General features: G+C 43.1%; 1 protein-coding gene across 1 annotated transcript in view; it reads right to left on the bottom strand.

Annotated features, from left to right (window-relative positions):
* WWC2 (WW and C2 domain containing 2) overlaps nucleotides 1-24,819 on the bottom strand; it is a 181,954-nt gene that overhangs the window by 54,291 nt on the left and 102,844 nt on the right. Inside the window, exons 5-9 of the mRNA XM_006130157.2 lie at nucleotides 18,930-19,009; nucleotides 9,129-9,258; nucleotides 7,255-7,401; nucleotides 5,713-5,786; nucleotides 120-362 (exon numbers count right to left, since the gene is read on the bottom strand). Of these exons, the coding sequence (XP_006130219.2) occupies nucleotides 120-362; nucleotides 5,713-5,786; nucleotides 7,255-7,401; nucleotides 9,129-9,258; nucleotides 18,930-19,009 (674 nt within the window). The remainder of the gene's footprint in view (nucleotides 1-119; nucleotides 363-5,712; nucleotides 5,787-7,254; nucleotides 7,402-9,128; nucleotides 9,259-18,929; nucleotides 19,010-24,819) is intronic.

Below are 24,819 nucleotides of genomic sequence, written 5' to 3'. Positions count from 1 at the left end.
TACACAGAACAGTTGCTAATGGAAAAATGGGCCATTGAGGCACAGCACAGACCTGTAATGAGTACAAAGTTTAAACTATAGGTAATAGTACTTAATACTAGTAAAAGATAAAAATGTACCTCTCAGCAAGTGCTTGACTAGGAGTGCTTTTCACAGATAGCAGTTCTTCTTCCAGCCTCTTTCTTTCTGCTTCCAGGTGCTCTAACTCATCTTGAGTGCGTTTCCGTGGTGTGACAAATTGGAGTTCTTTTAAAAGCTCTTCCTTTTCATTGATCAGCATCAGTTTTTCCTTCTCAATATCCAGTGCCCCAGGCCAGGTTTCACTATCTAATTTAGATAGTTCAATCTTTAAGTTTGCCATACTACAACAAAAGATACACGTGTTTGAGTGTGGCATGCTGAACTGTTCCAGAGAATTCAGAATTCAAGATGGAGACAATATTTAGAACTACCAACAATGGTGAGTGACAGGCATAACAGAGTATTATAGATTTTGCATTAAAAGTTATGTTTACAATTAACATTACTTCACAACCACAAAGGAATTGTCACACTGTATTAGATCAATGGGTCATCCAGTCCAGTAGCCTGTATCTGTACTGGAGGCATCAGAAGGTACAAGGAACCCAATTCCTTGCCAATATTGGGAAGTTTCTTCCAAAACCGACAGAGTTAATGATGGGCTTATCCCTTGAAACATGGTCCCTTATACATTTAGATAGTTTTAATTTGTCTATGGGGGGGCACATCAACCTGTGAAGTTGTGTGTGTGTGTGTGTGTGTGTGTGTGTGTGTGTGTGTGTGTGTGTGTGTGTGTGTGTGTGTGTGTGTACACCTCTTTCTCCTATAGTTCCAAAGCTGACTTAAAATACAATTCACAGTTTAACTCTTAAGAATATCAGTCTGTGAAAGCACTGGGTAGACCATGGATCCAAGAGTTACTTAATTACCCTAAAGTGCTAGTGGCTGATTGCACTACAGTAATGACATATTTGGACAACTTTGTGACAATGAGCATGACATTGGGGCACAAATTCTAGTGGCAAAGAGATGAATACATCTCAAAGGACAAAGGAAATCTTTGTCATCTTGATGAAAGGTAAGGTACCTTTAACAGTTGCAAGCAGAAGGAAAGGGAAATAATATATTTAAAAGTCTAGATAATTGTCAAAAGCCTTCAAGTCTTCCGCTTATCTACAGAACAGATAGAGTATGTCTAGGGGTGGTAGAAGCTTCCAACATTATCCTGCTAACATGACTTAACCCTGACTACTTTTCTCCATAGCAATTCAGTCCTTACCTCTGTTGAAACTAAGATGGACACAAATTAGTGTAGTATTGTGGTCCAACCAGTTCTGAAGCAGTAGCCACTATAATGGCTACTCCTATAGAGAACTAGTCAGACTGAACTGGCCAAATAGCCACACGGTTCAAGTCAAATAGCCACACTCAACTGACCAAATTAGCCACACGTGACTAGTGGCTAACGTGTTGGACACCACGGGTTTAGTGGCTTTTTGTGACAGATCCAGAAGTCCAGTGGGAGCTACGAAGACCATCAAACTCATATCACATGGACCACATAACTACTGGATGGCAACTTTCAGTAACTGCTAACCTGAGATGAATTTCAACAGGTTGCCTTGTTCAAAGGCTGTTTATCCTACCCATTAACATTTTTCTAAGTCATTCAATACCTCTTCTCTTCTAGACTAGGAGAAGGATGGAGCAAGAGAAGGGTGAGACACACACACATTGCAGGATAATTCAGGGCAAGAAATAGGGAGTGCCTTGTCATTGTTAAAACAGAAGAGGGTCAGACCCTCAGCTGGTGTGTCCGTGTAAATCTATTGACTTCAACACCAATTTATACCAACTGAGGATCTGGCCTTTACAGTGTTCACAAGCAAGAGCAAATTTGATATTCACAATCTCTCTGTAGTCAGGAAAGACTCAACAACAGCTGTTCTTCAGCTTCTACCAGAAATGTCAAAAGCAACTGCCTCAATGTACTAGAAACTTAATAAACAAAATGCTCAATAAGCATGATATTATTAGTTTCACTAAGCTCAAAAAACAAAGACTGGAAAAAAAAAGACTCTCAATAATAACTTGTCTCCCTATTACTTAATTCAGAAATCAGAAGGACAAACTTGGCTGAATCACAAACAGACTTTTGAGATTTCCTCCCCACTCCAAACTCAATAATACCAGCAGCTTAAAAAACCCATCAGAAGTTACTAGCATGATATTTTATAAAACAACAATGAAACCAAAGCTGAACACCATATTTTAAGCTGCAGTATAAAGTCAGTAACCAAACAATTAGGGAGAATGAAAAAAAATTAGCTGTTTAATTTATATTTTGACATATTTTGGAGCTGTTCAATATATGATTTAAAAAAATATTTGACATTCCTTTAGGAAGGAGAGGCTTGAATGGAAACCAACTGGTTGGTTTCAAATTGAAAGTGGGATGTAGAGACTTTCATCTTCAGGTCACTAGTTCAAACATAGCTAATCTTGGTAGTGTCTGAAAGTAGATGCTGTTGACAGCTGTTCAATGGCTTATGGGATGAGTTGGTGGTCTTAGAGTGTTCTGTGATGTGGCCAGTTATCCACTATCATAAATGGCACCCTTGGTAGCAGTCTCATCAGAGGGGTAAAGGATTAAATGGACATGAAAACTGAATTACCCTCTCTTCCTCTGAGACAGTCCCAGCTTAAAGGGTTCAGGGCACATTATCAAGAGCTTCACCACAATGAAGTATCATTGTTCACGCAGTACCTGCCATCTGTGAAATAAAGATTTCAAAGTCGGGCACAGCGTGTGAGAACCAAAATTCACTTGAAGCACTGAATGCTTGTTTAAAAGAGCTTATCTGTTGTGGTTGAGGCCAGTAAAGCTGACTTTTTGTAATAACATTTGTGTTTGTTATTTTTCCTGATTGCCAACGTGCATTTAAAGCCAAAGTCCCACCTGTTTAAGAGAGACATTTCTAGCTAACCAAATATTAAATAAATAAGAAATACTGCAAGTAGCCTTTTGAAAAAGAAAATATTTTCTGATATTTTCCAAATTGGGAAACTCATTTAAAAGTGTTTTTCCCTTGCTTGAGTCTTTTAATACAAGGCAAGTTAATCTCACACATCTGACACTTTTGAAAGAAGGGTCATACTAGTTATCTCTATAATAATGATTATGGCTTCAAAAATTGGCTAAGAGATGTTGTGCATTGAGGTTGAAGACAAACTGGTTAATTTTGTTCCTTATTTCAAGATACAGTAATTTTATCAAAATATTTTGGTGCAGCTTCAAAATATGTTTACATGTAAACTAAACATTCCCTTAGTCTCATTTGCTTCCTGTTAAGACATGAAAAGGAAGCAAATCATTGGCTTATTCTCAGACAAGACTCCATTTAGCTACAGACCAAATTCTAAATACAGATATGTGCAATTAAAATAACCTCACTAAGATGTTCTAGTTATAAAGAACAAATACAGTAAAACTCCATTAGTCCGGCATCCAATGCTCTGGGACTCCTGATGGTCCGGCACCATCAGGAACCCGGAAGTGCTGGGGCAGCCGGACAGGCTTCCCCCATTCAGCTGCTGCTGAAACTGACCAGCAGCTGAATCGGGGAAGCCGGGAGCAGAGCACCTGGGGTACTGCCGGTTGGTCTCGTAGCGCTGCCCCTCGGGGCTGCGGGACCAACCCGGCAGCACCCCAGCTGCTGTTGGGGATGCCTGGGGCAGAGCAGCTGGAGTGCTGCCGGGTTGGTCCCGCAGCGCCGTCCTTTGGGCAGTACCCCAGCTGCTCTGTCCCAGGCGTCCCCAAGAGCAGCTGGAGTGCTGCTGGGTTGGTGCCATAGCGCAGCCCCTCGGCGCTGCGGGACCAACCCGGCAGCACCCCAGCTGCTCTATTGCAGGCATCCCCGATTCAGCCGCTGCTGAAACTGACCAGCAGCGGCTGAATCAGGGATGCCTGGGGCAGAGCCGGACTATCGTAAGGGGGGGCTATGAGGGGGTCTGGGGTGGCATCCCCTCCCACCCCACTCCAGACCCCTCATAGCCCCCCCTTCTGATAATCCGGCACCCCCTGGGTCCTAAAGGTGCCGGATTATCGGAAGTTTACTGTACTTGGAAGCTCAAAATTAAGGTTTCATAAAACCCTATGGGTATGTCTACACTTGCAGCCTATTTCGGAATAGGGCTGCAAATGTAGGAATTCAGAATTGCAAATCAAGCCCAGGATTTAAATATCCCACGCTTGATTTGCATCTTCCCGGCCAGGTGCCTTTTTTTTTTTTTAATTTACAAGCCCGGAATAACTGCCCACGTCTACACTCAGCAGTGAAACGGGCGTTCGAAATAAAGCCCTATTTTGAACTACCTGTTGGATCATAATAGATGTTATTTACATTATGAACCAGAGCCAAAAAAAATCATAAAACATCTGATACTCAAGTAAGCTTCATAGCTCTGGTTCTTTATACCTTTGCAGACCATTCTGATTTACTGGCAAAACTATGTTTTATGGTCTACATTGGAGATGTGGATGAGGTACGGTTTCCCAGCAAGATAAATGGCTATTAGGTGCTTCAGTGGGGCACAATAAATGTCTCTTCTTCCATCCGTGACTGCCAAGGATATAATGTTCTCATTAAATTGATATCTACTTACAACTTAAATAGCATGTTAGATCTTATTTTTGTCTATTTTAGTTCTTTAGAAATTGAAACTTCAATGTGTGAAAAGCCTTTCAAGGCTTCTGTTTTCCTCTCAGTACAAAGACAAAGTCTCTTCATAGGTCAGGTCATAATCTTGGTTTCTGATAAAAACCTGGCTTTACACCTGTTTTGTGAAGTACCAGAAATGAGATCCACATAGCACAACTGGTACACTAGTTACAAGTGACCTATAGGCACACTTTGTCTAAATAGGCATAGAAAATCTCCTCCTGGTGCTACAAAGTATTTTCTGGTGGTCAAGGAGAATCATGTGCAATTGACAATTTAGAACCTCTCTGACCTGCAAAACCTGTTCAGACTGGTGTTGTGACTGCTTATAATCAAAATTTTGTTACTTTTCTGAGCAGTCACTGCAGCATTTTCTTTGAAGGGCATTCCACATTAATCAGTTGGGGAGATTTTGATTTCCTTTCTCCCAGGGTAAATTATTCAAAAAGATACAATTCCTTAAACTGTCCGAGCTCCCTGGGGAAATGAGATAATTAAGCCAATCAAAGACTATACTGGAACTTGGATTCTGAGAAGACGCAAGTCTGTAAAACCAAAGACCACCTGTGCCACAGTAAACTAAAGCCCTGATCTTGCAAAAGAATTTAGACAGACATAGGGTTTGCCAGTACTTTTAGTGGGATTGGGAATTAACATTTAGTTTACCTCAGTTCTTTAATCCTGTGATCTACAATCAAATTATTGTATTTCTGCTAATTTCAGTATTTTTGTTTCTAAACATGAACTAATATTAAACTACAATATGTGCTTTATAGTAATAACAACCCAGTTTTCCAGTCTCTGACAGATGTAACAGACTTAAAAAGAAACATATTGACTGCAATTTGTCCAAAAACCCTCCACTAGATGTCGTGGCAAGCACAAGATTAGCTGTACTGAATGCACTATATGCTGAAGCATGTTCCAATTCACAATCTACTTAATTTAACAAAGCAACTAACCCTATTACCTTCTTTTTGCCTCTTCATATTGAAGACTTAGTCGGACTTTTTCAGCTAAATTTGATCTACTTTTCACTCCAATCTGTTGAGAAAAATATCAACTTTATTATTGTACAAGACACATCCACAACACAAAGCAAATGCATGTACTATAGAAATTATTTAAAATGGAAACATGCCCAGTTGCAGCAATACAGCCTGCCAACTATTTTTCAGTACAAGGTCTAATTAATACGCTACACAAATTCATAATGCAAAATGGGCTTTTTATAATGTTTGTTTTTGTTTTCTCTTGCTAAATTGATATGAGGGCCACATTCAGCTCTGCTATAAGCAGGTGTGATTCCACTTGAAACCCTCCTTTGAACTGCATTGATTTCCCCCAAAGTTCTGACTTCAGTGGAATTCAAAGAAGAACTTCAATGAAATAGCATCTGCTAAAGACACATCTAAGTTTGGCCCTTATTTGGAAAGCCTAATACAATCTTCCTGTTAGCTCAAGGAAAATGCCAATGTTTGATGCACGTTTATGAATGCAAACCCATGGTAGGTGTCCAGGTTACTGACATATGGAAGATTTTAATGACTGAAAGGTTAATTCCACCAACTGATTTTCAGCTGGACAAAAAATAAATTATTAGGTACATTTTGAAATCCTGTTTTTGAAAGGGATCAGCTTTAAACTTAACCTCTACAGTACTTTGTTTTCACAGTATGTTTTAAGATAATACAAATAAGTAAGAAATACTACCCAGTTATAGAACTGCTCATCTCTATTATGTAGGAATTGTTTGATAAAATCATATTTTATATAAGGATTAATGGCAGGGATGTTAACTATTGTTTATTTATGTAAACGTGTTCTCACTGGAAATTTTAGCAGTTACATGTTTACACGGGGGAGGGGGGAAAGCAGCATGGGGGGCAGGTGGCTTTGCGGGAGCGGATATGCACAGAGAGCTCGCTTGAAAGCTGGCTCGCCGTATGTGATGGCTTCTGCGGAACCACCTTGTCCCCCTCCCCTGCATCCCACAGAAGCAGCAGCATGAGAAGGGGCAATCAGGACCCCCCATGCACTGCTGGCTCTGTGGGAGGCCCCCCCCCCCGAGCACTGGTTCCTGCCTCCCCCTACCCCCTCCCCCCCCCCCCCGCTGCCTCTGTAAGAAGCAGTGGGATGGGGGAGGGGTGAAGGTGAGAGGTGGATCTGCATGAGTCAGCTCCCCCATGGTCACCAGCTTCCACCTCTCCCCACCCAATACAGAGACAGCAACGGGGAGAGCATATAGTTGGTAGGTTTAACCAATAAGTCCAGGCTTACTGGTTAATTATGTAACTGACTACACCCTAACATCCCTAATTCATGGTAAATTATTTTTTAATTTAATTTTTAAATAAAAACTCAGATTACATTTTTACTTAGTACAAAAGCAGCTAATTTTCCTTTAGATCTAGTTTCACACACAGCAGTAAAAGCAAAGATTCCAATCCCATCGACAGCAGCATTCTGCCATCACTCTCCATTCACTCTTGCCAAAATGTAAAGGACTTACATCACCAGAAATGTCTGTCTGAGACCCTGCATCCAGAGTCTGTCTAGAGAGGGACAACTGAGAGTTTACAGAGCTGGACCTCAAATCTGGTTCAGATATCCCAACAGTCTGGTCAAGGTGAAATCGTTCTCTCAACTTTGCAAGGCTCTGAAATCAAAGAATACTTTACTAGTATGTTTTTGCACTTCAGGAACATTTCATCACTGCTACACATCAATCTTATCATTTAAGCACCATAGCATGAAGCTTGTTTCCATATTCAGCTCCAGACTGGCCCTGGGAAAGGTGAACAGTGAAGTATCTCTCTTCCTTCTGCATGCCCACATGGTTTCCATTCAGATGAATGCCAAGACTGCATGAGCCTAGTACCACTTGCCATTGCAAATGTACCAAAAGAAAAAGAAGAAGGTTTCCTCTTTATATCAGCAAGAACAACTGGCCAGCTGTGGAGGGGAATGCATGGGACACCCCTTAAGAAAAGGCACAGCAGCACACTTAAGAGAAGGACCACAATGTAATCAGAAAAGGGTTGCATGTGTCAATTGTATCTACCACAATCTCTCAAACATTTAATCAAAAATCCCAAAAGGGAAAACTCAGTTTTCATTGAGTACTAAGCAAGTTATCCAGCCATCCAGACAGCTCTATTGGTTTATTTATACCAATCTCCATTACATAGCTGCTCAAGATGAAGTATGCTCTCTCTGAGGAAGAACCTACATCTTCCCTTGAGCTTGAACCACCCCAAGCACATTGGGGGGACTATTTCAATATAAATAATAGTCTTTCCTGGTTTTAGAGATGGAGAAACCGAGGCTTGAAGAGAGTGATTCGCTCCGGGTCGCAGAGCAAGGCTTTGGCAAGAAACAAGAACAGAATCATGATCTCTTGATTCCCAGTCCCATAACCTAGATTGCTTATATCTGCACATTATTGTTTAGGCAGCACCATGAATATAAGAAATGTGTCCACTGAGTTTCACTGCATAATACACGGTAAAGTTCAATGATCGGTCGGACACGATGAAATAAAGGAAAAACAGTGCTGTTAGCTTTCAACCATTTGTTTTCCATACACAAAGGGATAGGCAATCTTTTCATGCCCAAACGTTTTATAAAAAATTGCTGTTCCAAGCCAACAATGGAAACATGTCAAAATAAAAGGCAGAAAATACGAATTAAATCTCAGACTTTGCATTCATAACAGGTTCATTTTTATAAATTACTATTAAATCAAATCAATATATGGCGTATAAATGTCCAAGATAAAAAGGCAATGGATCAAATGACCAAGACAAATAGACTTCACAGACCACGCCAGGGGCTCCATTGTACACTTCACTTAACAAAAGCATCTTTCATTTTATTGTAGTTTGTTCATTGGCTGATTTTTTAGCTAGTTTTGCCAAAACCTATTTTCAGGAATGGATACATCGAGGTTAGATTCAGCGTGAAACCCTGACTCTATTGAAATCAATAGCAAGACTTCCACTGACTGTAATATGGCCATGATTTCACACAGGATTGTTAAGTACCGGAGTAAAAATATTTAACATGCATTCTCAATCTCTCACTCTTTATCTCTGGCACTGTGGTTTGTCTTTTTGATGCTCAGTTCTTTTAAAGAGCTTGTGGTGAGAGACAGGATATTTATGTTCCCATCCTGACTCTGCAAGTGATTTTCTGGGTGACCTAGAGCAAATCATGTAATCTTTAAATACCTCAGTTTCTTCATTTATAAGTTGGTATACTTAGTGTTACAAAATTCTTTGAGTTCCTATGTTTAAAGGCGAACAAGTGCAAAGCAGTTATCACAAAATCACTTTAGGGTTTAAAAAAATTAACATCAACCCCTCAAGATATCAAACAAAATACCTGCATTAAATCTTGTTTTTCTCTTTCTCCTGAGCTTATGGCCTTTCTGATAGACTTCAGCTCACTCAGAATGGCTTTGGCTTCACTTAGTTCGTATCCACTCTGACCTCCAGACATTTTTTGGTCAATTCTGTAAAAAGAAAAATTGGTAATGGTAGGAAAAAAATGAAAATCTGTGCCGTTCCATTTCAGAAGCAGTTTATTTCTGGAGAACTGGGGGATTAGAGACACGGATTCCCTATTAAAATAACCACTTGCCTTGACAGACAAAGAGAAAGGAAGTTATATGCACTTAAACAAAAAAAAAAAGCCATCCGTAATCGAGTTGGAAAAAATTCCCAGTGGCACCGCTACCAAGTCAGCTAGATCACTAGAAGCCTTAGTGCAGACAAGATCCAACAGCAAGATGAATGACTCAACAGCAAAGACATCAAAAGCTGTTGGAGCCTTCTCCAAAAGTAGGACTCATATAGATGCTAACATGAATACAGCTGGACTAGTGACAGCACTGGTCAAATTTTTCTAAATTCTACTGGTGTAAACACAGCTTTTGGGTGAAACAAATCAAACTCTAGTATCTGAATATTTAATTGCGGGGACAGAGAGGAAGAAATGTATGGATTCTTGATGCTGTTGATGACAGTATATTCTGATTTTTTCTTACTTTACACCTCTCCACTTTTCTTTCCCTCCCCATCATCTTTGACAGATAAGCAGATTCTTTGGCACTAATCAGCCTCGAAGAGAAGAAAGTAACTGTGCCAAGCTTGTCTCAGATTCTGTCTGGTCCATCCTGTTCTTAGGCATTCAAATGGTTAAGAGGAGCAGTTTGTTTCACACAATCTGCAGGTTCTCTTTTACCCACAGAATCTCTAGAGAATTATCATATGCCATACAATAGATAACTTACAGAGCAAACAACTCCTAGAATATCAATGATTTAAAAAGTTTTTTGAAGATGTGTACTGCACAGAACATAAAGACAAAAAGGTATTTCATCTTGTCTTGCCAGGTTTACTTAAACAAATGCCATTTATAAGCACATTTCTCCTATCTGGTATTATTATACTGAATATTTCATAGCATTGTGCAAACTATTACAGCTGTGCCTCACAAAATTTAAACAAAACCTGGCATCTTTACAAAGATCAGCACCGAGTAAAGAATACATTCTTTATTCAATTGATTTTATGCTTCTGTCATCATCCATCATCTTCATTTGAAGATGTTAATCTTGTGAGTGTGGAACACACAAACACTTCCATGATCAGAAGTCAACATGAGTCGCCAGCACACATGCAGTAACTCGGCTCTGGGCTACATTGGGGAGTTATTTTGCAATAACCCCCCTTATTTTGAAACAACAAGTGGAGCATCCACACTACCAAGTCTGTTATTTTGAAATAACAGGCTGGTTATTTCAAAATCTGTATTCCTGCATTCCTCGGGGAAAAACACTTATTTTGAAATTGCTATTTTGAAAAATGTTAGTATGGACTCTCTGGTGATGCTAATTTGAAATAATTGGCCTCCAGAGGCTTTGGCTGCCCTGTAGGCCCCACCACCCTGTGTTCTGGGGCCCCGGGCCCTCTGGGAGTCTGCTAACCCTAAGCTCTTTCCCTAGCCCCTCCTGTTTTATATCCCCCCAAAACACACTTGTTTGTTCAAACAAAACAGGATTTCTATTTGTTCTGCAGGGGATGGAGAGAAGGTGGGAAGGAAGGAGTGGGGGAAGAAAGGCACACAGAGGGAATGCAGGGGCCCCTTGTGGAGAGACACTGGGAAGAGTCTCACAGCTGGCCTTGCATGAAACTCTCCCTCAAGGCCTCCCGGATAAGCACAGCCTCTTGATGTGCTTGTCGAATGGCAATGGTGTCTAGCTGCTCATAAGCCCTGGCCAGCCATTCATCCTCTGCCTCCACCCTGGCAGGAAAGTCTCCCCCTTACTTTCACAGAGGTTGTGGAGCACACAACAGGCTGGCATCACAAAGGGGATGTTGCGCTTGCTGAGGTCCAGACAGGCAAGGAGACTCCTGAACCTCACCTTTAAGCGGCCAAACACACACTCTATCACTATGCAGCACCTGCTGAGCATGGCATTGAAGTTCTCCTTGGTGGGGTTCAGGCTGCCTGTGAAGGGCTTCATCAGCCAGGGGAGCAAGGGATAGGCTGCATCGCCCAGGATGCAGATAGGCAGGGCTCGACAAATAATGCAATCTACTTGCCCGTGGCGAGTAGATTGCAACCCGGTTCGGCAAGCCCTGCAGATGGGGATGTCCATGTCTCTGACTCTGATGTTGCAATCAGGGAAAAAAGTGCCACAGTGCATCTTCTGGAACATGCATGAGTTCCAGAAGATGCGGGTGTTGTGTGCCTTCCCCAACCCATACGATACTGATGTCAGTAAAGTGTCCCTTGTGGTCCACCAGGGTCTTCAGCACCATCAAGAAGTACCCCTTTCTTGTTTAGATAGTCTGAGGCATGGTGGTCATGGGGTTGGGATGGGGATATGAGTGCCATCTATGGGCCCCTTGTAGTTGAGGAAGTCCATGGCGGCAAAGCCACCCACAATTTTGTCGATGTTGCCCAGAGTGACACTCCTCCATAGTAGCACGTTGTTGATGGCCATGGCTACCTGCAGAAGTATGGCCCCAAATGTGGATTTCCCCACACGAAACTGGTTCCCAATGGAACAGTAGCTGCCCAGCATGGCAAGCTTCCACAGGGGGATGGCAGGTCACAGTTGGGCATCCTGTCACCTGAGGACAGGTGGGAGCCATTCGCAGAGCTCCAGGAATGTGGCCTTCCACATGCGGAAGTTCTGCAGCCACTGCTGGTCATCCCACTGATGCATGACGATACGGTCCCACCAATCAGAACTGGTCTCCCTCCATCAGAAGTGGAATTCAACAGTGTCCAGGGGAGCATTTTACAGCAGCAGCAGGAGTGCCAGGTGAAGAGGTCTTCCATTTCAGGTTGGTCATCATCCTGCTGGAGCAGCATGAGGGCAATTTGGATGAACAGTGCCATGAGGCGCAGCACTAGGCCTGTGAGCTTGGCACTGCTTTGCAGCAGCACGGGCTCCATGTTGGAAGTGCTGTGGCATCTGCAAGAGCAACCAGAGCACAGTGCGTCCGTTTGGTGTTCCACGATGAGGGAGGCAGTGGAGGAGTGGTGAGACATGGCCATGGAGAGGAACCCCTAAAAGCACGCATTGCAGCCACCAGAAGTATCCACTCTCCTGGTGCCTTCCCCAGAGGCATCCAGAGACTCTAAATCGGAGGCAGGTTCCAGTGTGGATGTGCTATTTCAAAATAATTCTGAGCAATTTCAATGCTCCCTCATAGTTTGGACACACTATTTCAATTTTGTTATTTTGGGAGTTATTTTGAATTTACTTATGAAATTATTTCCTAGTGTAGACATGCCCTTACAAGAATACTTAGATTAATAAGCTACATTTTCCCTCTGACTTGAGATGTTAAGATCCAGTTTTCAAAGGAGCTGCTAAAAAAAATTGCAACGATAATTTTTTATGTTCAAGGTTTTGTACAGGGAACTGCATTTGCACAAACAAATCAGAAACAAAGTCTGTACACACAAATCTAAGTTTTTGCTCCCGTCGCCCCATGTATAAAAGTTTGATAATGAAGAAAAAAAAAAAGAGCCAGTGCCAAGCATTATAAATGCTGGAATAAGGTAGGCCATGTTTTCTAAAAGATCTCCAAAGTGATATATACAGCTTTACCCTGCAAAAAGGTAAATGCTGAACACATTGTTTGACTTTAATGGGCATAACACATTCTGCACAGAAACTTGGATGTATCTTTTTCAAAATTTTGTTCTGCAGTTGTAAACAAGTGATGGATACCCACAGCAAGCCTCCCCTCCCCCAATCAAACATAACATTTATTTTTTGGCTCATTTTTATTGCACAGCAGAAAAATGCTCTTTGCACAGAGCACTTTCACCATATAGAAAGGCAGTTATCACACCTTGAAATTGCAATGGGTGCACATTACAGGAGTGGAAATGTGTGTTTGTTTTGGCCCAATCTAGTTATTAACCCACATGATCAGAACATAGTGCCACAGCATGGAGACCACAACCCAGCAGAGAAGCGATGGAAGAATAGGCTTTGTAAACGAAGATAAGGAATAGTAAAACATTTCCACTCAGCACTAATTCTATAAAGACAAAATATACTGGGTTACAATTTACATCAGAAACTCTTATGAGCAGCGACACATTTACTGCCAGTTCTCACTTGATTTGTCATAAATTAACTAGTTTCTAAGGTCAAATAGTGATAGGACATGCCTATGGTCGTGAGCCATGAATGAATGGTCAAGTAACATGCGCAAGCTGCGTAACAGTATCAAGTGCTACATTCAAACTGCAACTGCTTTATTCTGTATATAAATAAGATGGACATGAAGGGCCTCTGACATATAAAATATTCTGTCTTCCTGTTTTAAATTAATGGGATTAGTGCAGTTTAGAAGCGGCTGCCTGAATTTCTTCAACAAATGTCCATTGTTTTCCAGTGGTATGCTGTTGACAGTTTCTCAAACATGCTTTGGATTCCTATCAAAATTGCTTGCAAGCAAGCTGCTTTAAAACAATACTTCATTGTTGAATTAATATAATAAAGCCAGCGTGCTTGGGTAACCTTTAATCCAGGGACAGTGGCATGAGATTTTATTACTTAAGCTTTAGAACTGTTTTGTTTTTTAAAGTGTGCCTCCAGTGAAGTTTAATTTATGGTTAAATAAATCCAGGCAATTACCTTTTCCCTTTCCCTCTTCTCATCGTATTATAGATTTCAGTAATGAATATCTCCTTTCTATTCACAATTAAAGAGTTCAAGGGGCTGATATTATGAGATGCTGCATGCCTTCAACTCTCACTTTGACTTCACTTTTTCTTTAGAGCTACATTCCCATCCTTAGTTCTTATCACACTACATGTGCAGCAACAGTTGTGTTCACTTTTGTTGTTGTTTTTGCTAGAAGTTCCAGTAATTTATTCCGTCGGGTTGTGTAAAAGTGCTCTATTAAACTACAGAGGAAGTACCTTATAGTATATTTTAGTTAGCACAAATTTAAAAAAGATACCTTAGGAGAAAGGCTAGCTCTGTGGTTTAAGCACTGTACAGAAGTGCAGAGCAACCTGGGTTCAATGCCTACCTCTGCCTGTTTGTGTGTGTTCCATGTACAAGTCACCCTCTCTCTATGCTTCAGTCTACTATCAGTAAAACAGGGATAATAATCTTTGTCTCTAGTCCCTTTGTAAGTGTTTCAGGATAAATACTACCTATCATTATGTGACTGTCCTGTACTCAGAGCCATGTGATCCTGTATTCAGTTGGGGCCATTAAGTGTTACCATAATGCAAATAACAGTATTAGATAAAATGCTGTTCAGACATGTTTGTTAGAAACAAGGTTTACCTGCGCCGGTCGACAAAGGCTTCCTTGTCGACAGCGGCGCGTCCGGACTGCCCCGATCTGCCGACAAACAGCTGATCAGCTGGTCGGCAGAGCGCGGCAGCCATTTAAATTTAAATTACGCCGCGATTTAAATAATCGTGGCTTCATTTCCCTCTGCCGATCAGCCTAATCTACATGGTTCCATCGACGGAGCCATGTAGTTTAGACACACCCAAAGGTGACAACTACAGTATGTGCTGGGTCATAACACACTATCAGTTTCTTTAGTCATAGTTGGAACCAATGCTTAGTCACTTAGGGCCTCATTTGCAGGAGCGAAGCACAGTCTCCAGGGCTCACTGCCTCAGAAAACTGGATAGTTAGAGCCCAAAGATAAAAGGTGCCAAGACCCCTGAAATTAAATCTACTCCTTGCAGTATGAGGCCTTCAGAGCACATCAAGCAACTTAGAAGTTGCATTATTTTCTTTACTGATGCTATCTATGGTTGAGGCCATGCTATCCTACAGGTTAACATGTTTTCTAGTTACTGCTAAACATTTCCATAGCTAATACAAATTTGGCTTGTTTTCCTGTGCATGGTACTAGCCTAGCCCTGCCACAGGCTGCTCTGAGGTAGTTTATAGAGCTGTTTAACAGCAAGGTTGCATAACTCCCTTATCTTTTTCTTGCTAACTAAGTTCCATCAAAAACCTTAGCAGCTGTAATTACAGGTGTTGTTTTCATATCAACTTGGAGCAGGCAGAAACATCCCCAGACAAGGAGGCAGCCTTGAGTGACTGCAAACAAGTAGCGCTATTTCAGCCCACTAGAGCAGTGGTCCCCAACCATTTGAGGCCGCCTGCCGGGTGCCAGAGGGCAGGGACACTTGCGCACCCGGGGGCAGGGCCCCCCCATGCACCGCGCGCCCGGGGCCGGCACCCCCCCCCCCATGCGTCGCGTGCCCAGAGTGCGGGCAGCCAATTCGCGGCACTCCCAGGGCCGGTGCTCACCATGTGCCACGCGCCCGGGGCCAGCTCCGGCACCATGCATGCGCCACATGCCCGGGGCCAGGCCAGCTAAATGCGCACAAATGCCCCCGCGGGTGCCATGGCGCCTGCGTGCACCGTGTTGAGGACCACTGCACTAGAGGGAGTGCAAGAAGTTAATCTGCTGAGTAGCTATGTTGAAGTTGCTGAGCAAGGCTTTATTCATAGGAGCAGACATTCCTGCATGTGTGCACAAACACCTTGAGCTAGAACAGGGGTGGGCAATAATTTTTTGCCGGTGGCCACTTCAAAAGTTTGTATAGTGCCCCTGGCCCTCACTGGAAGGGGCAGGGCCTCAAAAGGAAGGGGCAGGGCCAGGATGCTTCTGGCTTTCCCACCCTCAAATCATGACTGGTCTGGGGGTGGGGGAGCCCTCCCCCTTCCCACTAAGCACCCATGCCACTAGCAGTGGGAAGAGACTTCCCGTGCTCCCACCCCCAGGCCAATCAGGCCCTGGGAGCGTGCAAAGTGCTGCGTCCTCCTGGCAGGGTGGAGGAAACTTTGTGTGCTTCCTCCAGCCCCTAACTGGCCTGGGGGCAGGGGAGCAGCAGGGCCTCTGCGGGCCGGATCAACCTGCTTCGTGGGCTGGACCTGGCCTGTGGAGGCCCTTTTGCCCAACCCTGAGCTAGAAGCTTCTCGCCAACCAATAGTGAGTTCTAGTGAGGTAAAACAAGCAGACATTTTGAAAACCAGCTGGATCCAGCCCAATTCTGCAGGGAGAAGATAGAGCTGTCAGCAGTAACTAGGGATGTGAATGTCTAGTCAACTATCCAATAAGCAAATGCTTATCAGACAGTCGACAGGCTAGTTGACTAGTCGCTCCCCTCCCCCCCATTGCTGCCTCTTTCAGAAAGAGGCAGTGAGGGGAGGGGAGTAGGAAGGGATGCTTCAAAGTGGAGTATGACACCAGGCTCCCCAAAGTGTTTCAAAGCGGCAGTGCCACCTGGAGCCTGCTGGGGACTCTGCCACTCTGAAATGTTGCAGGGAGCACGAGGCCAGCAGGAGGCTGCTTGATTCCCCTGTTATCATGCTCCCCGCAGCACTTTCCCCTTTGAAGTGAAGCAACACCCCTAGGACTGTTGCTACACTTCAAAGGCGGAGGTTCCCTATCGAATAGCATTGACTAGTCGATTAGCCAATTAATCGAAATTTTACATCCCTAGCAATAACCTAAGCTGAATCTGTAGGTTAGTTCTCACTGCAGTTTCCTGTAATTTTACAGAAGTCACTGGAACTAGGGCTGGGAAAACACCACAGAGGAAGAATTGTAGACTTGGAGGTCCAATGTCTCTATGAGGACATCATTGAGCCAAAGACACAATGCATACCTAAAAGCAGTTTTTCTTATCTGCAATTGTGTATGTGCTCAGTATTGTGAACATTGAAACAACTGATTATATGCAACTGAACGTTTTATCTTATTGCAAATATAACACTCAGGATGAGCCTACATGAAAGCACAAGTCCCAATTCTTGTATTTATTTTAAAAGGTATAAAAAATATATATTTTAGGGTTTAGACCCTGAATAACATTCTTCAATATAGAGGAAAATAATGAATAACTAGACTGACCTCATTAACTATGGAACATCTAGCAGGAACATGGATGTTCCTGGATCAGAGAACCTTGGTAGCCTAGTGGCAGGAGGGCAGTCCAGAAAGGGCTGGGCTGAAGCAGCGGGACAGGGCTGGGGCAGCCCCCAGCAGCAGTGGGGCTGGAGCCTCCGGCAGCACAGGATTGGGCTGGCAACAATCTGTGGAAGCACGGCCTGGGGCCAAGTCCTGAATGGCCTGAGGAAACAGGGCCAGAGCCTGTGGGCTGCCATGGGGCAGAAGCCCAAGCCCTTGGCAGTGACACTGTGGTTGGGGCTGGCTGGACAGCCTGCAGAAGAGGGGCCAGAGTCCACGGGCTGCTGCAGGGGCTGGTACCAGAGCCTGAGTCCACTGTAGCCCCTGGCAGCCCAGCCAGGCCATAGCCTGTTCTTGGCAGCCCACAGCAGTGAAAGGCCAGAGCCTGTGACAGCCTACAGAAGTGGGGGCTACTGGAGCACAGCAGGCAGTCTGGCCGGGGCAGAAGCTGTAGGGCCAGCAAGCCAGCAGGCAGCCCAGCAGGGACTGGAGATAGTCCTCCTGCTCCGCCCCCTCCCCCGTCCACCCAGAGCTGGCAGAGTTGGTGGCTGGGGGCTGTCTCAGGGAACCTTCTCTACTCAGGCAAATTCACTGGACCAGTCCCGAGGGTGCTGGATAAGAAATGTCCAACCTGTAGTGAGTTGCAACAGTTGTGCTGTAATGATTCATCTTTGAATATTTACTCAGTAAAAAGAAATTTGAAACTTGTAATTGGGTCGGTCTGTCAAAGTATATAAGTGTGTTATGGCCAAGACTGGTACAGGATTCCCAAGAAACTGAATCCTCCTATAAATTTCCACTTTTAGTATTTAGAGAGTTCCTATAAAAATTCAGCTGTTCTCGCTCATAAGAATATGAATTCATAGTCTGTGCAGATCACGGAATCATAGAACTCTAGAACTGGAAGGAACCTCAAGAGGTCATTGAGTCCAGTCTTCCACCCTTACTATAAATCTTAGAAATGTGCATCTGTTTACCTGTCTGTGGAGGGGTGGGGGGCTCTAAGGGTTAGGGCTGGCACTGGGGGACTCTGGAGATGGGGGCTTTTGGTAGACTGGTAACATTTTATTTGCATAATGAATATGCAAAAATACATTTTACATGTTACCAGGCCACCAAAAGTTTGTGAATGAGTTTGCCCATCCCAAAAATGTTGGGAACCACAGATATAGATCAAGCCTGAAAAGATTCATGAAGCAAGGCTTGAGTGTGATTGGTTTAAAAAAGTAAGATCTCCCTTAATGTTCAAAACTGCAACTCATTTCAAGCTTTTCTCTGCTGTGCATCATTTATGCCTCATAGTAGCATACTTTTCTCTCAGCTGAGGGGGAAGAAGGGATCAAATTATACTTCTTGTAGAACTTGCAACAAAGCCTCTTTCCTGCCTTTTCCAAAACACATAACACTCCCATTCCACAGAACGAGATGAAACTCATTTTACTGCTATTTTACCCCCAAAGCAGGTTTGTGGTTTCTATTGATTCCCTGGAGCGAGATTTAAAAAAAAAAAAAAAAAAAAAAAAAAAAGCTTTAGCACTGTGGAAACAACTGGCTTTTTGGTGGCTTCTTCTGGGCCATTTTTTTATTGTTAGTCTTTTCACTGTAAATCTATGCAATTACAATTATATTTGGTTTAGTCCTAACTTGTAGATTGAATTATTGAAGTCAATTTCAAATATTTTCTCATACTTACTGTTGCAATGTTTCAAAGCCCTGTTCTTTGTAGAGTAGTTCTTGCTTCATGTGAAAGAGTTCTCTCTTTAGCTTCTTAACCTTTTGTGTGAAATCAAAGCACGAATTAGAAAATTCCTCTTTTTAAACACTGTAAAACATGGTTTCCAACAATTAATGCAGACTCTACATTAGACACGCAAAAAAGGTAAATCGGTATGTGTGCTACTATTTAGCAACTTATCAAAAACAAAGGCATTCCATTATCCTCTTGATGTCTGCAGGCAATCTACCTTTGTGTTAAAGGGACAATGTCAGATTAAAACACATTTTCTTAGTAGCGTTGACACTGGACTTACTAAACCCGAGAGAATTTTAAAATGTGAATTATTTTTTGCTTGTTAAGTATTCAGGGTAACTATCTTGGACAGCCAATCCTTTCCCCTTCCCCCCCATTACGATATTTTCACTTGATCGTTCCCAAAAGTTCTCAGCCTGTTCCATTTCAATAGAATCAGAAGAGAAATGGTTCCTTTTCACCTCAAGAATTCTTATGTTTTATGAAATTAAGGTTAGGACTATAATAGAGTTTAAAGAGAAGCTGGATAAATTCATGGAGGTTAGGTCCATAAAAGGCTATTAGGGGATAAAATGGTGTCCTTGGCCTCTGTTTGTCAGAGGCTGGAGAGGGATGGCAGGAGACAAATAGCTTGATCATTGTCTTCGGTCAACCCTCTCTGGGGTACCTGGTGCTGGCCACTGTCGGTAGACAGGATACTGGGCTAGATGGACCTTTGGTCTGACCCAGTATGGCCGTTCTTATGTTCTTAAGGTGCTTGCTTGTCTATTTAAGTTTTTTGTGTGCTTTGTGTATTTCACTCAGGCTGGAAACAAGAACAGAAGTGTCAAACAAACTGATTTCTAGATTCTCAGACTCTCTCAAGACTGATCTGTTTTGGTTACAAATGCATACATCCCAACAATCTTTATTTAGGATGAACATTTAAGAACATTTTTCCTACTCTGACAAAAACTAAAACACAAAAAACAACTCAGTCCAATGTGGATTCAAAGAGCATTCCTATTTTTTTTACCCAAATATTGCAACTTCGTATGCAGAGAAATTGGGATGCACCATTGTGATGGCGCATTGGGGGTCCCCCGTCTCCTGCACCCCGAAATGGCACAAACAGACTGCACCAGCCGGTGGAATAGAGGAAGTTTATTGCCTCTCCAGGTTACAGCACAGCACAGATGTCATCTGGTCACAGAGCTGGGCTAGGATGCCTCAGGCCCCCTTGAGATGGGGGGAGACTGGGCCCCTAAACTCCAGCCCCTTTCCCTAGGCTGTCTCCTCCATGCTCCCAGACAGCAACTAACTAACTCTCTTCCAGCCCTGCCCCCCAGCCAGGGCAGCATTCCACCTTCCTTTGTTCCTCTCCATTGTGGGTGTCTGGCCATACTGGTTTGCATAGTGACTCATCCTGTTTTGCTGGGTCGTGGTACCCACGGCAGCCAGTGGGGGTTACCCCAGAGCCAGCAGCATAGAAACCAGCCAGGTACCCCCACTACGTCACAACCATCCAAAAATGTCTGTCAATAGAAACAAAAATCTCTGTTGGAAATTTTTTAAAGGTCACAGAAAAAACTTCTCAAATAAACTAAACCAAACTCTGGAGGCCAGCTACAGGACAGCATTCCTTTAATGCAAGTAATAATTACTAAATACACCAGAGATGTCATTGTGGCAGTGACACCCACACGAAACTGTTGAGTCTTATAAACTGCACTTGCTGAATATGATCATCTTCCATGGGTGTTGGGATCCTCCGGTGGCTGGTAAAGCCGATCCTTGAGCCACAACGAGAAAAGATGTTTCCAGGTACAGCAGGAGGCTGTTGACCATGTCTTGAAGCCAGTTTCCCCTTCCTCCTGCACCTCTTCTCCTCAGCTTGTCAGTGGGCAAATTCAAAATGCTGGAACTTCATTGCATAGGACTTTTCTCTATTTGAGCAATCCTGGGCAAGTGTCTCCCAAGTATCAACATCAATGCTGCATTTCTGTAAGTTATCCTTTAGCAAGTCCTTATGACACTTCCATTGTTCTCCCACGTTACAGTATCCTTCTTTCAGATGAGAAAACAGGAACCATTTTGAGAGGTAATGATCTGGCATCCAAACAACGTGACCAGTCCAGAGCAGTTGGTTAGTGCGCCTGTCTTCCCATTTGGTCTCCAAGATTTTGCGGAGGCAACGTTGGGGATACCTCTCAACGACTTCCAAGTGATGTTTGTAGATTGTCCAGGTTTCAGACCCATACAATAGTCTGGGAGAATGTTGGGAGAATATTTGGGAGAATGCTGGCTTAATAAATAAGAAGTTTGGTGTCTGTTTGAATGTTGTGATCTTCAAAAACCCTGTGCTGTAAACAAGCAAAGGCTGCACTGGCCCAGCTCAAATGATGTTGGATTTCTACATCAATATCTGCCTTGGATGAAAAATAACTTCCAAGGTAGAGAAAATGACTGTCATTCTCCAGTGCCTCTCCATTGATTTTAAAAGATGGGGCATATGGTACCTCATATGGAGAAGGCAGCTGATGGAGCACTTTGGTCTTGATGTTGAGGTGAGATCAACACATGTGTAAGCATCAGCAAACACATTCAAGATAGTTTTAAGATCTCTCTCAAAATTGGTAAAAACTGCATTGTCATCAGCTTGCTGAAGTCCCACAATAGATGTGGTGGAAATCTTACTCCTAGCTTTCAGCCTCTTGAGCCTAAACAGCTTTCCATCTATTCTGTAACTGATTTCAATGCCAACTGGGAGCTTCCCAGAAATTAGGTAAAAAATGATGGCAACAAAGACCGTGAACATGGTTGGGAAGATGATACAGCCTTGTTTGTACTTTGAAAGGTTCACTCTGGGAGACAGTGCTGCTCAGAACAGTTGCTTTCATGTTATCTTGAAGCAACTTTAGGACACTGATGTATTTATCAGGACATCCAATCTTTGAAAGTATAGTCCAAAGGGCATGGTGATTCACTGAGTCAAAGGCTTTAGTTAGATCAATAAAAGCCATGTACAGTGATCGGTTTTGTTCCTCACACTTTTTTTGCAGCTGCCGTGCAATGATGATCACATCTGCAGTTCTACAACATGTTCAGAAGCTACTCTGTGACTGGTAAAATTTCTTCTGACTGTGCAGAAGACAGGTTTGTAATGACCTGTGCCAGAACTTTGCCTGCAGCAGCAAGAAGAGAGATACCACGATGGTTTCCACTGTCCACTTTATTTCCTATAAGGAGGTAACAATCAAGATATCCAGTGAAGTGATGGATATCTCCTCCTTTATCCAACTTTTAAGGATTAGCAGGCTAAACTGCCAAATTAACTCTGGTCTATCATCTTTAAAGATTTTAGAAGGGATCCCATCTGGACCTGCTGCCTTGTTGTTCTTCATCTGGTTGAGGGCATTGTATACCTACCTCATGCAAACTGGGAGGATCTTCGAGCTCATTCCCAGAAGGTTGTTGGGGTATTTGCTCAAGAACTTCATCTGTAACCATGGAGTTATGATTAAAAAAGATCTTCAAAATGTTCTTTTTGGTGGCTTTGTCATCTTTCAAAAGTGTGGTTCCATCCTTAGATTGAAGGGGGTTCATGCCATGACAAGCTGGCTGTTAACAGCCTTAATGGCACAAAAAAAGCCACATGTATTATGGGTGTCCACTAGCGTTGTTCTGGAGTTCTCGGGTTTTACGTTGGACTTCCGTTCTCGCCTTAGCATGGGCTTCTCTCTTTGTATTGAAATTTATATCATTCTGCCAAGCGCAAAATTCCATTCTCTTCTCATTGAGGAGTTGCTCAATTTCAACATCATTCTCATCAAACCAGTTTTGATGCTTTCTGGTGTGGTAGCCTATCGTTTCCTCACAGGTATTGATGATAGCTACTTTCAGCTGGCTCCAATGTTCCTCAATTTCTTCCAGAAATTTCAATGGAAACTTTTATTCTAAGACTACTTATAAGTGGTCACACTTAATGGGGTCCTTCAGATCTTGAACCTTCAGCTTGTGCCTGATCTGCTTCCTTTGTAACCTCCTTTTGAGGGCAAACATAATTTTCATTGTGGATTGAATGAGATCAGTCCAGCAGTCATTGGCACTTGGCATTGTTCTTGTGAGAAGTACGTCACTGTGATCTTGAGCACGAACTATGACTTAGTCGAGAAGATGCCAGTGCTTTGAACGTTGGTGTCTCCAACATGTTTTGAACTTGTCCTTTTGTTGAAAAAAGGGTGTTCATGATGATAAGTTCCTGTTCAGCACACTTGATCAGGAGCAGGATTCCATTTGAGTTGCTCTTACCAATTCCTTCTTTCCTGATTGTTCCCTTCCGCATGTCTGAGTCTTGTCCAACACATGCATTGAAATCTCCCAGAAGAATGATCTTATCTTCTTTAGGGGTCTCTGATAAAATGGTTTCCATCTGAGTGGAGAAATCTTTCTTTACATCCTCATCGGTGTCTATTGTTGGCGCACAGGCCTCACAATAGTTACCTATTGGTTTTTTATGAGCCTCAATCAGAGTGCCATAAGCCACTCATTGATGCTAACTGGCAGCTCGGAGAGGCACCTTACGAGCTTGTTCCTTATAGCAAAGCCTACTCCATACAATCAAGGTTCATCCAAAGATTTCCACCTTTTTCTTCCCTCACTGTCTTTCATCAGCTCTTCTAGTTTCAGAAAAGGCAGCAATATCGATGTTAAACCAATTTAATTCATGAGTAATGATAGCTGTACCTTGTACGTTTCAGGTTCCAAAGGTGAAAAGTTTCTTACATTTTCGACCACTGGGGTGAGGATCCTTCTGGATGCGACTATCTCCAGCCAACAGGAAAAAAAGGCAAAACAATTTTTAGGGCACTTTTTCCAGCCCCTTCACGATGTGGGGTGAGCAGAGTGGGTCCTGAAGAGAACTGTTCAATCATGGGTGCAGTTGCCAAGATGTTCGACTTACCTCAGTCCTTGAGCAAGATGACTGAATCATACACCTACCACCTGTGTGTCGGTCTGTGACTAGGAACTTCCGTCTCTCAATGTCGTGTTCCTGTCACCCACTTTCTGATCGCCACCGGACTTTTGACTTGTGCAGGTGTAGTTTTCCCAAAAACTGAAAGATGCCTGTGCAGGACTTCTTTTAAAGTGGGGAGACTGGTCACAACAGTCACCACACTGTCTTCGACAGATAGAGGGCTTGAAACCAATGGCATAGACATCACGATGACTGGAGATTCCCTATCTGCTGCAGCCTTCATCCACCTTCAACAGCCACTGTAACATTACACAACAGTTTCAGCTTCATCTCCATGCTGCAGTTATCCCCATCTGCTCTGCCGTTGATGACTTTCTATTCTTTCCTTGCTTTTGTCTTCATGGACAAGATCAGCTCTCAGACAAATGCACTAGGCAACGCAGTATGGGAAGGAGGTGGACAGCCTTTGGTAGGGAAAGAAGTTGGGAACTATTTAGAAAAGCTAAACATACACAAATCCATGGGCCCGGATTTAATGCATCCGAGAGTACTGAGGGAGTTGGCAAATGTCATTGCTGAACCTTTGGCCATTATCTTTGAAAACCTGTGGAAATCGGGGGAGATCCCGGATGATTCGAAATAGGCAAATGTAGTGCCCATCTTTTTGAAAAAGAGAAGGATGATCCAGGGAACTACAGACTGGTCCAGACTTACCTCAGTCACTCGAAAAATCATGGAGGGGATCCTCAAGGAATCCATTTTGAAGCACTTGGAAGAGGGGAAAGTGATCAGGAATAGTCAATATGGATTCACAAAGGGCAAGACATGCCTGACCAATCTGATTACCTTCTATGATGAAGTAACTGGCTCTATGGA

This window comes from Pelodiscus sinensis, chromosome 5 (genome assembly GCF_049634645.1).
Source record: "Pelodiscus sinensis isolate JC-2024 chromosome 5, ASM4963464v1, whole genome shotgun sequence".
NCBI classification, from domain to species: Eukaryota; Metazoa; Chordata; order Testudines; family Trionychidae; genus Pelodiscus; species Pelodiscus sinensis.
The sequence above is the reverse complement of the archived record's forward strand: the minus strand, read 5'-3'. Positions and strand labels throughout refer to the sequence as shown.